Raw genomic sequence first — 15,257 nt, 5'->3', positions numbered from 1 at the left:
CATCAAATGACCTTAAGCAGAAACCAGCCAGATATGACATAGAAAGGTTTTCAGCCTTGTGTTTTGTCATGAGAAACTCAAGCAAAGCCGTCCGCAGTTATAAATATTCCTCAGTGACTGAAAAGGCTGTGGCAATGAGATAATGACCGCGTTTCACCGCCAAATCACAGCTACTTTCTATATTAAAATAATAACATCAGCTAAATGTATGAGCGGTGGAGGACAGGGAGAAGGTAGCCCCACCGCACACTGCTACACACACACACACACACACACACACACACTTACTGCTTCTCCCCCTGTCCCACAGTGATTGTTAACCATGCATAGTGTGTGTCCACCCAGAAGCTAACCACCAGCGCAGCCGGCTGTGCAGCACAAGTGATTGCATGAGTCACATTTAGAAAGTGCTTCACTTCCGCACAATTACACATTTGGTCACATAAACACTCACGGGTGCACACACACTCAGGCTGGTGTGTTTCAGACGGGACCAGCTGTGTTCAAATTTCACCCCTATCTCAAACCCCCCCATAATTGCTACATCCCTCTGACTTTTCTGTATTTTCATGGCCAAAACACACAATCGAAACAGGTTTTATCGCTTTAACTGGCAACACTGGGTTATTTTGTTTTACTTACATAAATACCAACCACAGCATTTATTATTCTGCGCTTCAAGCTCACATATGTCTTACAGTAAAATGGTCCTAGGCTTAAACCAGGCCCTGAGACGACAGTTTTGGATAAAAATATAAACGCAAAGTGGAATCATGTAGTTCAGTTTGGTTTGGAAGAAAGCTTATTTTAATTTCTTTGGCTCTGTTAAAAATTAACTACAATAATTAGTGTGCTGTGGGTGCACACTAATTATTATAGTGTTATATTATCACCTCAACGCGAGAAGGCCCTGGTTCTAATCCCGGCTGGGGCATTTCTGTATGGAGTTTGCGTGTTCTCCCCATGCGTGTGGCATTCTGGCTTCCTCCTACAGTCCGCAAAAAAATACTTCACAGGTTAATTGGCGTTTCTAATTTGCCCCAAAGTGTGCGTGGTTCTGCAACAGTCCGGCGACCTGTTCGCCCAACAGTAGCTGGGTTGGCTCCGGCAAACCCCGTTACCCCGAAAAGGGATTCAGCAGGTTCTGAGGATGGAGGGATGAAATGAGTGTGCAATGCAGAGTTTGATTGTGGTTCAAGGTTCCAGGGTGGGACATTTTTACCCAACCTCATATTATCTTATAATCTAATGCTTCGTAACCCTTGCGCTATCCTATGACCCCACCCTTACATTGACGTGGTTTCCCTACCATGACAAAAGTGGATAAAGGTGGAGAGGATTTCATGTAATCCATGGACACCAGTGAAGATCACAAATCATTGAAGAAAAAAGGTTCAGCGCACTGTCTAGTGGGTCTAGATGACCCAACTCCCAATGTCAAAGTGCCTAGGATAGCACAAGGGTTAATGCAATAGTTATTTCAAGTTTGTAATCGTAAACTCTTCTTTTCCATGTAATTATTACAGTAGGTGAAAGAAATTTTGTGTTTAAAAAAAAGACATGGACTCTGGACAAAAACATGCTTTAATTTTGATTGAAAATTAATATGTATCCATACATATTACATACACAAATCAGAACATTTCAGCAGTTTTTATTTAAGAAATTGTGGCTTTTGTTCCCATTTTAATGCCAGTTGAACCAATGGGTTGACGTCCCTTGGGGGGGAGGGGCACTCAAATTTAGAGAAATGTTGCTTTCATGTGGTGTTAGAATGATCGGAAAAATGAATGTCTGACTCGGAAAACACGCATGGACATCAGAAAAAAAAATATCTCCACATTTATGGAGAACAACTTTCTCCACCTTAAAAGTCAATCTATTTGAATAGTACCATTTATGGGGAGACACCAGAATTACAAAGAAAAATAAAACACTAACAGGGATTATTAGTATAATTTATTCTAGAATTAACACACGGCATATGCCCCCGGGTCGTCCCTGGTGTAGCTAGTCAACGATGTTATAAATGTTGCTCGTTTGTTCTGCACCACAGTCACTTAAGTTTCCATACATGTGGAAACTATAGTTTGTGGACAATCCCCAGAAATCCTTTCTGGTTTGGGCCAAACAACTCTGATGTGATTATTCTTGTGAAGCTACGTTCACACTGCACTCGGCAACGCTCGTTCAAGCAACCACTTCTAATAAAAAGTCAATGTAAACGTGCATTTATGTGACGGCTCGTCACATGCCTGAACGTACCATAACAGTTCACTTTTACTAAAACTTAGGGCGGGGCTTGCCAACCTCTGATCCTCAAGAGTGAGTTACAATCCTGCCTGGTTTTCAGCTCTCCTTGACCATCTTTCTTCTGATTGGCTGACTCAAGTGATTCCTAAACCTGATTGTCTGAACACACCTGATTTAGGTAGTAAGCATCAGGCAGTACAGGGAGAATTGGAAATCAGGCAGGGTTGAGGCTCGTAACCCTTGTGCTATCCTAGGCACTTTAACGTTGGGAGTTGGGTCATCTAGACCCACTAGACAGTGCTCTGAACCTTTTTTCTTCAATGATTTGTCATATTCACTGGTGTCCATGGATTACATGAAATCTTTCCACCTTTATCCACCTTTGTCATGGTAGGAGTAACACGTCAAAGTAAGGGTGGGGTCATCTAAGATAGCACAAGGGTTGAGGACCACGGTTGGCCAGCCCTGCATTAGGACTACACTTTAAAAAGATCAAAAGGCTGTTTCTGTTGACTGATGGTATTTTTTGTTTAGAAAAAAAATCTACTACTCTAAAACTGTGTTTCCTCTTCTGCATGGTCTTATTCCTTGATTCAGCTTTATGTATGCAAGAAAAGTGATGACCATGCAACATGTCTCTGCTGGACCACCGTTCCAGCTGACTGTTGTTTTGACAGATGAACTGGTAAGTGAACACAGCGGTTCACAGGGGTCTCATGCCAAGCGTGCACCTCTGCATCAAGGTCCTGTGAATTCTAACATCGCCGTGATGCCTCCAGGAAACCTGGCCACAACCCCTCATGAACCTGTTTCATGTTTTTTTTCTGTTTACTTGAAGCCATTTTTCAATAAGTGCAAATCATTTACTTTATCATGCATCATCCCGCATGCGCTCCATGTGCACGTGCAGCTCTTCCTGGGTGTTAAAAGAGGCGGCTGAGTAGGGATTTTCGCCCCTCAACAAATCTGCCCTTGTCCAAAGGAAAGAGGGGAAATGCATCCTGGGAAAAATCTGAGATCAACAAACCACAAAGTTGGTCTTTGTGTATGTGGTCACTCACAGCGAGCGGGCCTGAGTGCCTTTGAGTCCCTATGCTCACAGAGCTGAGATCAAACGCTGCTCTCTCTTTAAAGGAAGCTGATAAGAAACCATGCAGGAAGCCATTGAAAGGTGAAAGAGGTAATGAAGACCACATGTCACAACATATTTTCTTTATTGGTCCTTGACATTAACTAATGTTAATCCATAATCTCTCTAATCTGACAGTCTTAATAATTGCAGTTGTAAGTAATGATATTTCATTTTTCTTGCAGATTTTTTATGAATCGTACGAAGGCTACAGCACGATAAGATCTTCTAGCTGGAGCAGAAACTGTTTTTTCTCTCTCTGCGGTACCCAGAGTTCCTGAAAACACCCACTGTTCCCTAGAAAGCTCCTTTTAAAGTTTCTCTGCCAGCTGAATTTGAGATGTAATGGTTTGAGTCTGACGGTTATTTTGATTTTTGGAGAGACAGACAACAACATATAGCTACTTTACCTCACATGTCTGCAAATGTGTGCAAAACAATTAAAATGTATCGACAAGGTAAGGATTGGAAGAACAGATCTTACACCAATAGGGTTATTGAATTTAGTAAGAAGAGACAATAAAATGTATTTTAAAAAATCTTTATTATGATTCTGCCATGCCTACTGTATATAGACCTGGCCAGCCAGGCTCCATTAATAAAAACACATTTGAAATTCTGCATGTAAATAAAAAGGGAGCATGGTACAGAAGTTTTCCATTATCTACAATCATACGGATAAACTACAATAATGTTGTTTTCTGCCTTTTAAAAAATAAAAGCTCGGATTGCATATATTAGATTTTGCATGCAGAAGTTACATGTTGCTTATTTCCTTTGTACAGCTGCTATGGTGAGTTAGAAATGTAAACAAATGAGACCACAGAAGCAAGTTAATATTGCTAATACTATTATTTACAACATGTTTATACAAAATGTACAATGTTTTCTGAAAGTTTGATGAGTTACTATAGAACTACACATATATAACTGTAACCAGATTAAACCAAAGGTTTACCTTTGTAGTTTGAAAAGTGCATGGCTTTTTTTTAAAATGTGCGGCAGTCAGTACCATGCATCATTTCGCAACATTCCATTTTGTTTTATGTCAATAAATCTCGGTGTGCGGCAACAAACATATGTCTACATTTTACCAGATCTGCTTTGCTACATACTTACTGGACAGTGATTTACCCATGATGCAATTTAACCCAATTAAACAGTCCTTGAGGTTCCAAGGAAGTCTTTGACTACAGGTTTTGGGATTCCTACCTTGTTTACTTTTGCAGTGAACCAAACAGTCACCATGGATGAGCATGTTGGAAGTAAGGTGGCCTTTTTTGATGTTTTCTTTTGTATTTCTTTTTTGTCTTGCGACGGGCTGGCGATCTGTCCAGGGTGTGCCCCGCCTTCGCACAACAGTAGCCGGACAAGCTCCGGCAAACCCATGACGGGATTCAGCGGGTTAAGAAAGTGGATCAAAAGAATTTATTTTTTAAATGACTGCAAAAACTCTAAAGGCTTTTCCTCCGATGGGGTTTATTAAACTGAAAAAGAAAGAAAAATCAAGGATGAGCCTAATAGTCTTATGAGGTGTCTGATTTATAAGTATAAGTAACAGTGAGGCCAAATTAATGCAGTTATATCAGAAAACATACACAAAGTTTAAAATACATTTATTTCAAAGAAATTAGGCTATGCCGGAATTCTATAGGGTAAGATAACTGTCAGTAAGAAAGAAATACATAAATGAATGCCTCTGTAATTTGTGGCGTCACTCATCTGCATAAGTAGAAACCTAATAAATATAAACATTTTATGAAGACTATTGTTCAGATGATGAAAACTTGGATGATTTATTAAAAAATAATAATTTACATGAATTTTTTTTCAAAATATAAATTGTAAAAATGCAATGCTTGGTGCTCTATTTTTTGCCAATTGAGTCAGGATCTATACACACTAGATTTCTGGTAAATTTCAGGGCACTGGATTCTGGAGTTCTAGATTCAGACCCCCCTCCAAAATGGGGAATGCCCATATTTTGCACTGAGGAGTGAGTAGTGAGTGCATTTGGAAAAAACTCCAAACTAATTACCTTGCAGATGTGATGCCATTTCTATAGGAGCCAGTGTAATGTTGCCTCTTGTCCACTGGCATCACGTCCAGATACCCTCCTGACTCATTCTGGATCACTCCTGCATGAATGGCCGCCCTACAAATACTAGATTTCTAGAAAAGACGTCATATAGATGAGTTATAGAAATATGCATTTAAAAATCACTTCAAAAAAATGAAATGTTTTCACACCTTTTGCTCTCAGATAAGTCATGGTGTAAGAAGAAATAGGAAAACAGTTGTTGCAGCTTTTGAAATGCAACTTTAGCCTAAATTCACAGTTTTTTTTCTTCTTTTTTTACAAACCACTCAACTGAACTGAAATTCATCTTCTGTCAAATTGAGTATATAAAAAAAGAAGAGTAAAATAACAGGAATGTGAAGGTTTTGCCAATCCATAAACAAACAAACACAAACAACAATCTGGGGTTTCTGGCTTTAAATCTGCAATCCTGGTCTGTAAAGGATCTATCAGCAACACTCACATCTGAGTAAGACTTTGTTCCAATGACTTGAGCTTGACTGCTATGCAGGCAGTTCCTTGGACAATACAACCTGTCAAAAAACAAAACAAAAGCACATTCAATTGATTTTCAAAATAATGCAAGTGTCATGATTTGAATTTGTTGTCTTGTTTTTGGTCCTTGTTCTGTCTTGTTTCTGTTTCCTGTTTTATTTTGAAAGTCTCCTGTCTTGTCTGTTTTCTTGAGTTTTACTTCCTTTGGTCCCCATCAGCCCTGATCGTGTCCACCTGTGTCTTGTCTGCCCTGTCTGTATTTAAGTCTCGTCTCTGCCTTCCTCCTGTGTTGGTCCATTACCCCTGTTATGGTGTTCATGCCTTGTTCCTTGTCCCTCGCCATGCCACAGTAAGTTTTAGTTTTGTTTTGTCATCCTGCTCTGCAGCGCTTTTGTTTCTATTAAACCCCTTGCCCTTGAACCGTGTGCCTCCGCCTCTGCATTCTGGGTCCTACCGGCTTTCGAGCCTCCTCACCGTGACAGCAAGCTCTCTCGTGATTTACATCCTACTCATGATTTAGTCCTAAAAGCAACATTAATTTTTCATACACAGTGGGGCTAAAGAGATGTCACAGATATTTAAGTTACCGTTTCATTTGTTGCCTGAACGATGTGTTTGGGGTTGTTGTCATGCTAGAAAATCAATCCACCTTTCATCCTCAATGCCCTCACTGATAGGAAGTTTTTGCCCAAAATCTTACCATACATGACTCAATTCATCCTTTCCTTTCTTTCATACTTGGATTTTCTTTAGGCCCTCCAGCCTTTTCCCACTATACAAAAACATGCTTCATGGGTATCTCTAAATTGCATTGTGCATGTGAGTGTGTGGTCCTATGACAAACCGATCACCTATTCGAGGTGTACCCTGCGTTCACCCACTGGTAGCTGCATTGGCTCCTGTGATCCCAAAAAGGATTCAGCAGGTTCTGAAGATGGATAGATAGAATTGATCTCTTCTCACCAAGCTGCTCGTTTAATGGTTCTTTTTAGACTATAGACAGCTCTTTGGTCATAGTCATGGTAGAGCGATTGAAGTCTGATTGTTTAACGGTGTGGACAGGTGTCTTTTATACAGGTCCCCCAATACATGTTACAAGTGGAGGATAGAAGGGCTAAAAGAAGAAGTGAAATTGTCTGTGAGGGACAGAATTCTTCCTTGTTGGTTTTACTTTCTGCACAATTTACAAATAAATTGAACTTTTTTTTAATTATTCTGTCTCTCACAGTTGAAGTGTACCTATGATGAACACTACAGACCTCTCATTGGCCTCTTTTTAAGTGGGATAACTTGCAGAATTGATAACTGCCAAAAACTTTGTTGCTCCACTATATGCTAACTCAAACATGTAAAATATTCAAATTTCTATGACAAAAAGGTTACTTGAATTATCTGAAAAATTTGTTTGCAACATTATTAGTTACAGCGAAGCAGATGTTAGAGTACCGTGTTACCTGGGACAGTGGCGAACAGGTTTCTTGAAAGGACAGTAAACTGCCACGTTCATATCACACGTAACAGCCTTTACTGGGGAAAAAAGAGCCATGAAAATTATTCAAAAATACCGGAACATTTTAAAAAGGATTAAAAATGACTCTTACCAGGTACTGGGTCTACTTTGAAAGAGTTTGCACTTCTGTTTTTCCTGTTTTTAAACATAAAAATAATAATTTCTTAGAAGCTGGTAGTTAAATAGTAATAAAAATATATGTGATTCGTAGTTTTTAATGGTCTCCTACCCAATGGATTGGATCCCATTCTTGTATGATTTGGTAAAATGTTGCTTTCTGCCAAGTCGCGTCACGTCCAGCCATCCGCCATCATTGTCAATGACTCCAGAGTGTAGTGCAGCTCCACACACACTGGATTGCTGAAGAGTTAACGAACCAGCAAAAAAAAGGTTGAATTTACTAGCCTAAGTACTAACATACATAGCAGGTACCTGGGAGTTAGGTTAGAGTTTTTACCATGTCATAGTAGACGGTTCCAACCACTTTTCCAGGCTTCTCGAGGCAACCAGGTGGACACTCGTATCTATGGACACGATAAAAAAAGAATTGTTGCACACATGTTAGGCTTGCCACATTTTTTAAATAAATTAAAGCATCACCGCTCTATGACGGTCTTTAGTCGTTCCCTTCAATCTACATCTACCTGTTGCAGGTCGTGCCCTTGCACTGGTCCCTCAGCTTAGTCTCACACTCAACCTGTTGGGCTAAAGCAACAGCAAGCACAGTCTTTATTAGATTTTTCCCCAAAAATCCAATTTATATATGAAATGTTATTTAAAAAAACGTACACATTTGCTCTGTGCTGACGGTCCAGTCTCTCTCAGCATTGTCATTAGGTGATGGATCGGGTGTTGGCTGAGGTTCTCTGTCCCTTACCGGCTCTTGCTCAGGTTCAATCAAGTTTGTCTTCTCAATTTCAGGAGGTGGGCGCCTGTTTACCCCCCCATCTAGGTAAATGTCTAGATGTCATATGTCTGACTGAGAACTTGATATCCTATTGATTTATAAATCAATTTGGGGAGATTTTGTAGTGTGTAAAATGTTAAACAACATGGTGGAAAGTAAAAAAATGTAATACCTTTATAACATAGATTGTCCCTACAGCCACCAGCATAACTAGCTGGACAGGCAGAGCAGGGAGTTCCATATTTATAAGGAGCATGGCCCCACCAGTTACCCCTAAAAAAATAAAAAAATAAAGGTTAAAGGACACATTTTACACTGTTACTTTTTTTCCCCCCTTTAAAAAAAAAAAAAAACTGGTACAGTATATAACTTACGGAGGAGAGTAGTTGCAGACCAGGTAGACAGCTTTAGCCCAGATCATTCCCCACACGTTCATGTTGTAGCACACATTGATGGCACAGCCGATGCGGTTGCTGGTTGCCCACACCAACTACACTCACAGAACAAAAGGAATCATCATCAAAAGCATCAAAAGATGCATTTCTGCATCCCCATTAATCATCTGCATCTTAAAAGAAAGACTTTTTTTCCATATAGGCCTTGAAAATCATGATAACTATTCCATAAATCTTTAGATAACAACCTTTTAGCACTTAGTAAAATAAGTTTTCAACAAAAAGTGTTTTATTTAATGTAACTTTGTATTTTTCTCACCTGAGTGTAATGAGTGCAGACGGGTCCCGAGCATCTGAGCGGGCAGTGTGGGTTACATTCCTGGGAGTATGGATAGCTGTAATGTCTCACTTCATCATACCAGGCCTGTACATGATAGGTTGGAGGGCGATCCCTAAAAAATAACAATAAGGTAAAAAGAAAAAACAAACTCAGTCCGGAGACATTTACACATTGTCCAATCAGAGCTGCTCCTGGCTGGCTGATGTCATCTCCGCCTAACTGACTGATCATGAAGATTGTGATAATGCCCATTGCGTGGTAGCAGTTGTATTTGTGACCGTAGCCTAAGAAATGGAGGCAGAGTGGTGTGGTGTCAATGCAGCCCTCTCTGAGCCAAGTACCCTTCTAGCCCCTTTTTTTCCTTTGGCAACCAAAATAGATGGGATTGCAAGGAGAATTTTGAGACTGAGACTTAGAATGAGCATTTTTCCATGCAGCATCGATTCCATGAATCGTTGTAAAGATGCTTTTTCTAAAGTTGTGTTGGTGTGGTAATAAATGGTGACCTACGAAATAAAATGAAACTTAGAGAGACCATTGTTCAAACACACCTGCCCCAGTGCACTCCCAGGTTTTGGCCTATCTGTGTTAGCATGTGGTTCGGTCCATGCTCCCAGCGACACATGTGTGCCCAGTACTCCGCACTTCGTTCCAACTCGTAATCCCACATCTGGGAAGAACAAAGACACAGCATTAAAACATACAAAGCATGCACAACCTTACAATTCTGCAAGCTTTTGGGTAAAAATCCAATCTTTGGAAAGATAAGTCAACTCATGCATTGAAATGGATTTTGTGACATGACATTGTAGTTAATGTCTGATGAATCGAAATCCTACTAGTGAAGAGTAACCAACCACTCAAGTTTCCCACACGTTACACACATTTCGGCAAAAAAAATCCTCAACCCTGAACCTTTTAAGTGCACTTTCAGGCATGTGTCTTGCAAATTTTGGCACAGTATAGTCAGAAGTGGGCCTCCCCACTGAAACACGTGCAGTCTCTGCTTACACAAACACATACATGAGAAGCTACCGTAGCAACTTGCAGCTTTATGCAACTATTCTGTGTACTTGTGTTGTCATAGTTTGTTTCCAGTAAGCTCTGGTAAAAAAAGAAAACAACAAAAAAATAAAATATCTGTTTTTTTCAGGGCTCAAAGCCATCTTTGTTTTAACTACCAGCAATTAAGCCAAAATATCTCTAAACAATTGGCACCCACAATGATTTGAATCAAGTGGTAAACTGGCCCAAGAGAATGGGCAATTTAAATGCTGCGGCAAAATTAATGTACTGTTGACTCTGTTGGGAAGGAAAAGAATAGCTGCAGTGTGCTCTGGGCTTGGCACACTGTTTAGCTGCACTACTATGAAATATCACGTCAAAAACAGTGGGGTCCCGCTTAAATTTGGATCTCCATAATGTGTTTCACATGTAAGACAAACGCATTGCTCCTTTCTGTTCAGATTTTATCAGGAAAAACACCTATTTTCTCTCTAAATCTCTGCAGCCCTGATGAATGAAACAGAACCCGTTTTTCAGAACCATATGATGCAGTTGCTGAGGAGCAGTCTGCAACGCTTTGGCAAAACTTGGCAGGACTGGAACTACACACTAAGAAAAACTATGACAACTTGTCAAATTTGACTTCACCTGCCCCCAAGCCAGGGGTCTGCAACCTGCAGCTAAACGGAGCCACATGTGGCTCTCCATTGTGGCTCTCTGGTTAAAGAAAAATAAACAAATGTTAATTTTAAAAAGCTACAGTAAATCTGCACAAAGCCCATTGAGACGACTGTTGTGATTTTGGGCTATACAAATAAAATTGAATTGAAACAAAAATTGAATTAAAAAGTAAGTAAATAGTCAAATTAAAACCAGTAAAGAAACTCAAACCTTATTCAGCTCATTCATAAACAGTTGAAGGACACAAGTCGAACAAAAACATTTAGACAGATTTTTAAGGGGGCGTGGACTTCCCCCAAGCTTTTAGAAAAAGGTGGAGGTTACTTCAAATCCCTTATTACATTCTAGAGAAAATGAAGTTTACAAAACACAGAGCTGCCTCAAACCATCTGCCAGAACCACTCCGGGATAAAACTAAAGCATGGATCTGATTTGAAAGAAGCATCTTGATTACTATGGACTTATTATAAGGTCTTACATATTTTAGATGGTGCTGAGGTCAATCTAACACAAATAGTTGTGATTCTCAGCTGTCTACATTATCAGAAGTCACCGCAGCAAAGTGAACCCTATGGTGTCACTTCCTGTCCTTTTTTTTTTCTTCGAAGAAATAAAAACGCGGTTTTAACTTCACAAAAAAAAGGTACACCCTTTAACCACATCATGAAACTAATTATCACTACAATTGTTTATTCAAGGGGGTGCCATGGTTTTAGGTGAGCTGAAACAGGAAACAAAGAAGTAAAAGTGATGGAGTCGGCACAAAACAGGAAGGTTGAGGAGAAAAATGGGCGGGGCAATTAAGATAGAGGGCATTACAACAGCGTAGGAGCAATAGCGGCAGAGTCTGGGCCAGACAGCAAGCCCATGCAAGCAGAAATTTGGCAGTCGGAGCTAGACAAACAGTGGCGTAGGCCCGCATATCTCATCTGTCTTTCCTTCCCCATCCTGCTTTCTTTAGCTTAGGGAGCAGCCCTAGCAGGAGATTTCTTTTCTCTGAGAAAAAAAAACAACAACTCAGCGCTGGACCTCTGAGGAAGCCCGGTTACAAAGGACACACCTATAGTTTAACCACCAAATTAAGATTTGAAACTTTTACAGAGGAGGATGCTTTTATTTTGAAAGCACCCTTTTCTTTGCAGCCACAACACGATTTTTCTCATGTTAGACCACAAAAGTTTTATTTCTCAGTAATAAATATATGAATGGACATACTCATTTTTCTGTCTACTTAATTGATAATGATCATTATGGCACTACCTGCCCCAAAAATGGAAAAGAAAAAACAGTGATTGAGCAAATAAATTTTAGGAATAATGTTCACTCAGAATGGCAAACAGAGTTCATCTTTTGAAGATCAAAAACATATGTTGTCAGTGCTTTGAAGAACTTCACACCGCAGTCCAGATTTCCTATTATCAAAACAAAAGTCCTGCCAAAAGATGAATGAAAATCTAAATGGAGCTGATGGTTTAACATACCAGAGGTTTGTTTAAAAGATGCCATGAAGAACAAATGTCAAACGCTGAGGTTCTACAAAACTTTAACCTATTGGGAAAAGACAGTATGTCGATTTTTTTCATACATTTTCAACACCGGCTTTTGCTATTTACCCCAATTTTTTACTCTGTGCAAGTTTTTCACAACAAAAATCATCAAACTTGCTACATTTTAATGGTAACTTAAGATAAAATGGGAGAAACTAACAGAAATTCCCGTTAACATTTTATTTGTTTGTCTGTGAGTCATGCCACCAAGAGTCCCTCATTGTGGTCCAGCTGCTGTGTTCTTGCCGTGTATTTTACATGTCCAGCCTGTTTTCACTTGCAGATTCAACCACTTCCCTCAAATTGCCACACGTGGGCATTTTTCAGCTCCCAGTTGTGGCTGTGTTTTTCAAACCAGCAGGGGAGAGATGAAGAACAGTTGTTGTTTTAAATCTAACTGAAATCAGAAATCACGTCAAACTGTAAATCCAAATGCACGGCTTCAGTTTGCTTCAATATTTAGTTGTAAGATGCATATACTCATATTACCAAACCACATCTTTTACCTTTTATGCACCTAGTAGAACATTCAAGACATTAGAGGTACAGTGTTAAAGACCCACTCTGATGAAAATCGTGTTTTTATCGTGGTCTTTTTTCTGATGATGGAGAACATATATGAAAAAATTTACCTTGTTTCTTTATTAAAATCATTGTGATTTAGGAGCAATTTGGAAAAGAGCTCATTTGTGATGTAGAAAATGTGCAGGGTAGGCCACAAGCTCCCTGGTAGCAGAAGAGCATGTAAACAGAGAGCTCTCAGCAACAGGGAGGGGAGAGGGAGGCAGGGTTGTTCCACACCAACATCCTGCCCATAAATCAGAGACAAATTTCTAAAGAACTACTGCCACTCTACAGAAACTATGTCCTAGAAAATGCCACTTTTTTGTGGCTTAAACTGCATAATCATAACTAAAAGACCACTGGGAACGCTTTTAAGATAATTCAAAAGATAACTGGAGTGGGACATTAATAACTAAGTTAAAAAATTAGAGTAAATCAAATGTTTTCTGCCTAAAATTAGAAAACACAACATTGTGGAAAGAAAAAAATAATTCCTTAAAGTTTTAAAATGTACTCAAATAATACAATAGCTTGTTTGTGATTGGATCATTGGCTCAGAGAAAAACGTCTCAGTTGCAAATTTCTTTTCTACACGTTGTTCTCCAGCTGTAAGTGTAGAACTGACAAATATTTCAATAATTACAGGCATTTTTGTTTCATGTTTTAGCATCTACATCTGCCATGGAGGAACATCCCTCTTACCATGTACTCCATGTTGGAGGCAGGAGGATAGACCTGACCCCGCAGCTTGTTGTGGAGGTCCACGATGAGATGCATGTCCTCCTGGCTGATGGCCCTCCTCCCTCTCGACCTTGCCTTCCACCACTCCTCGTCTCTATTTCTGTACTTGTCTAGAATGGACTCCAGCCCTGTGGAGTTGGTGAGGACCACAGCCAGGGCTGTCTGGATAAAGCATGGGATCAGGAGTGCACCTTTGACCCAGCCAGGGCAAAGAATCAGGGACCTCTCCATGGCCAAGAAATATCCCTGTATGCAGCTTTTGTCTGCAGAACAAACACAAAACAAACTCAAAAGACCCTGAGAGATTCTGTTATCCCTTCTTTTTTTATAATGGAGGTCTTCCAGGAGCAGGTCAAATAGACCAGCTTTCATGTCAGAGTGCATGTCAAGGTCAGTGCATCACTACACTCAGAGAGACCAGTGTAAACTGAGCCTTCACGCTTTGTTGCACAGTAAGTCTGCACGTGTGTTATACCAGTTTCATGAAGAATTGGTGGTTTGCAGGTTAACTTTAAATGCAAAAAAAGAATAAATCATAAAATAGGCTTACCTTAAATAGCTCCTAAAGGATTCAAAATACGGAAATATGCCAGATGTGGAGCCTCTTGGAAGATTATTACACAGTAAGAAATCATTTAAATCCATCAATCAGACCAAATGAGCTCAGGCAGCTGGGGCTCTTCCAGGAGCTTGGGAGGTACCTGTTGAATTCCTCAGCCTGCTCGCCGTGCCGCAGGCTGCATGGCACTGCAGCTCATTTGGCGCTTATATGCCACATTTGCGCTTAGTAACGCGCAACGCGTCGCGCCACGCCCCCACGGAGCCGGTTGCGCCCCCCTTTTACCCAACACACACAAACCGGCACGCACACTCGTATAACCGGTAAAGGCCCGAGGACTTGATCTATTTAAGGACGCACCTGGAATGGAGGTAAACTTGTGGATGACCGAACATTGTGCATTTTGCTGACTCCGAGTCTTTTTATTTAACAGGAACACACAGTGGGTAGATGATCCACGCATACTCGTGGGGGACGAGTATGCGTGTTAAAATCAGGAGGAAGTGAAATAAAAAAAACAGAATTAAAGATACCATGCTGTGAGGGCGCAATATACCTGCGTGCAGGGGCGGACTTAACAGTTTGGCGGCCCCGAGTAAACAATAACATGGGGCCCTCTGCAGCGGTTGTATTAATCTTTTTTTTTTGTCTGTCCATTAAAATAAGTCCACTTTTAGACATCATCAATGTCAAGAATGTCAAGAGAGTATTTTTAAAGTGAAACCACATTTTTAAACATTTTAAATATTTTACATAAACTATTTTTAGTTGGAAAAAAAAACAACTTTATTCATTGCACTTTTTTGTTAATCACTCACTTTCTTTTAGGAACGAACGAGGGTCAAAAGAAACAAAAATACTTGAATGATGGAACAAAACAGTACACTAAGGAGTGGAGTCAGTTTTATTATCTGTCCCTCCCTTTGCCTTTCCTCCCCGTTTCTGTCCCTTTTCTCATTCCTGACTTTCTCTAATTGAGCTCCTTTGATTCTGTTCTTCTTTTCCTGTTTTGTCTTTCTCCTCCAAAATAGTTTTGTTGTTAAACTTACAC

General features: G+C 40.0%; 1 protein-coding gene across 2 annotated transcripts; it reads right to left on the bottom strand.

Moving 5' to 3' along the window:
* Positions 1-3,907: 3,907 nt before the first annotated feature.
* On the bottom strand, positions 3,908-14,414 carry LOC101169145 (cysteine-rich secretory protein LCCL domain-containing 1). 2 transcript variants are annotated; one of them, XM_004079135.5, is made up of 15 exons: positions 14,198-14,414; positions 13,609-13,910; positions 9,661-9,779; positions 9,089-9,221; positions 8,749-8,864; positions 8,547-8,647; positions 8,257-8,415; positions 8,112-8,172; positions 7,925-7,991; positions 7,697-7,827; positions 7,559-7,602; positions 7,412-7,484; positions 5,926-5,995; positions 5,421-5,554; positions 3,908-4,869 (listed from the first exon to the last, which is right to left on the bottom strand). In XM_004079135.5, exons 2-15 carry the CDS (start codon positions 13,876-13,878, stop codon positions 4,818-4,820), a joined length of 1,530 nt encoding a protein of 509 aa, XP_004079183.1. In that variant the 5' UTR covers positions 13,879-13,910; positions 14,198-14,414; the 3' UTR covers positions 3,908-4,817. The 2 variants fall into 2 exon arrangements, with proteins under 2 accessions (XP_004079183.1, XP_078791686.1); XM_078935560.1 differs by having other exon boundaries at positions 8,257-8,427; positions 14,198-14,388.
* Between the last annotated feature and the right edge of the window lie 843 nt (positions 14,415-15,257).

Source organism: Oryzias latipes, chromosome 17 (genome assembly GCF_053564925.1).
Source record: "Oryzias latipes strain Hd-rR chromosome 17, Olatipes_Hd-rR_3.1".
In the NCBI taxonomy this organism is placed as follows: domain Eukaryota; kingdom Metazoa; phylum Chordata; class Actinopteri; order Beloniformes; family Adrianichthyidae; genus Oryzias; species Oryzias latipes.
This window is presented reverse-complemented; position numbering and strand designations above follow the sequence as displayed.

Bases quoted from the DNA above. Each gene is read 5' to 3' on its own strand.
- LOC101169145 (XM_078935560.1), bottom strand. From the start codon at position 13,878: ATGGAGAGGTCCCTGATTCTTTGCCCTGGCTGGGTCAAAGGTGCACTC. The intron at 8,648-8,748 runs GTAAGTTATATA...TTATTTTTTTAG, and splicing joins GTCTGCAACTACTCTCCTCC to GGGTAACTGGTGGGGCCATG. The intron at 5,996-7,411 runs GTAACACGGTAC...GTTTTTTGACAG, and splicing joins CCTGTTCGCCACTGTCCCAG to GTTGTATTGTCCAAGGAACT.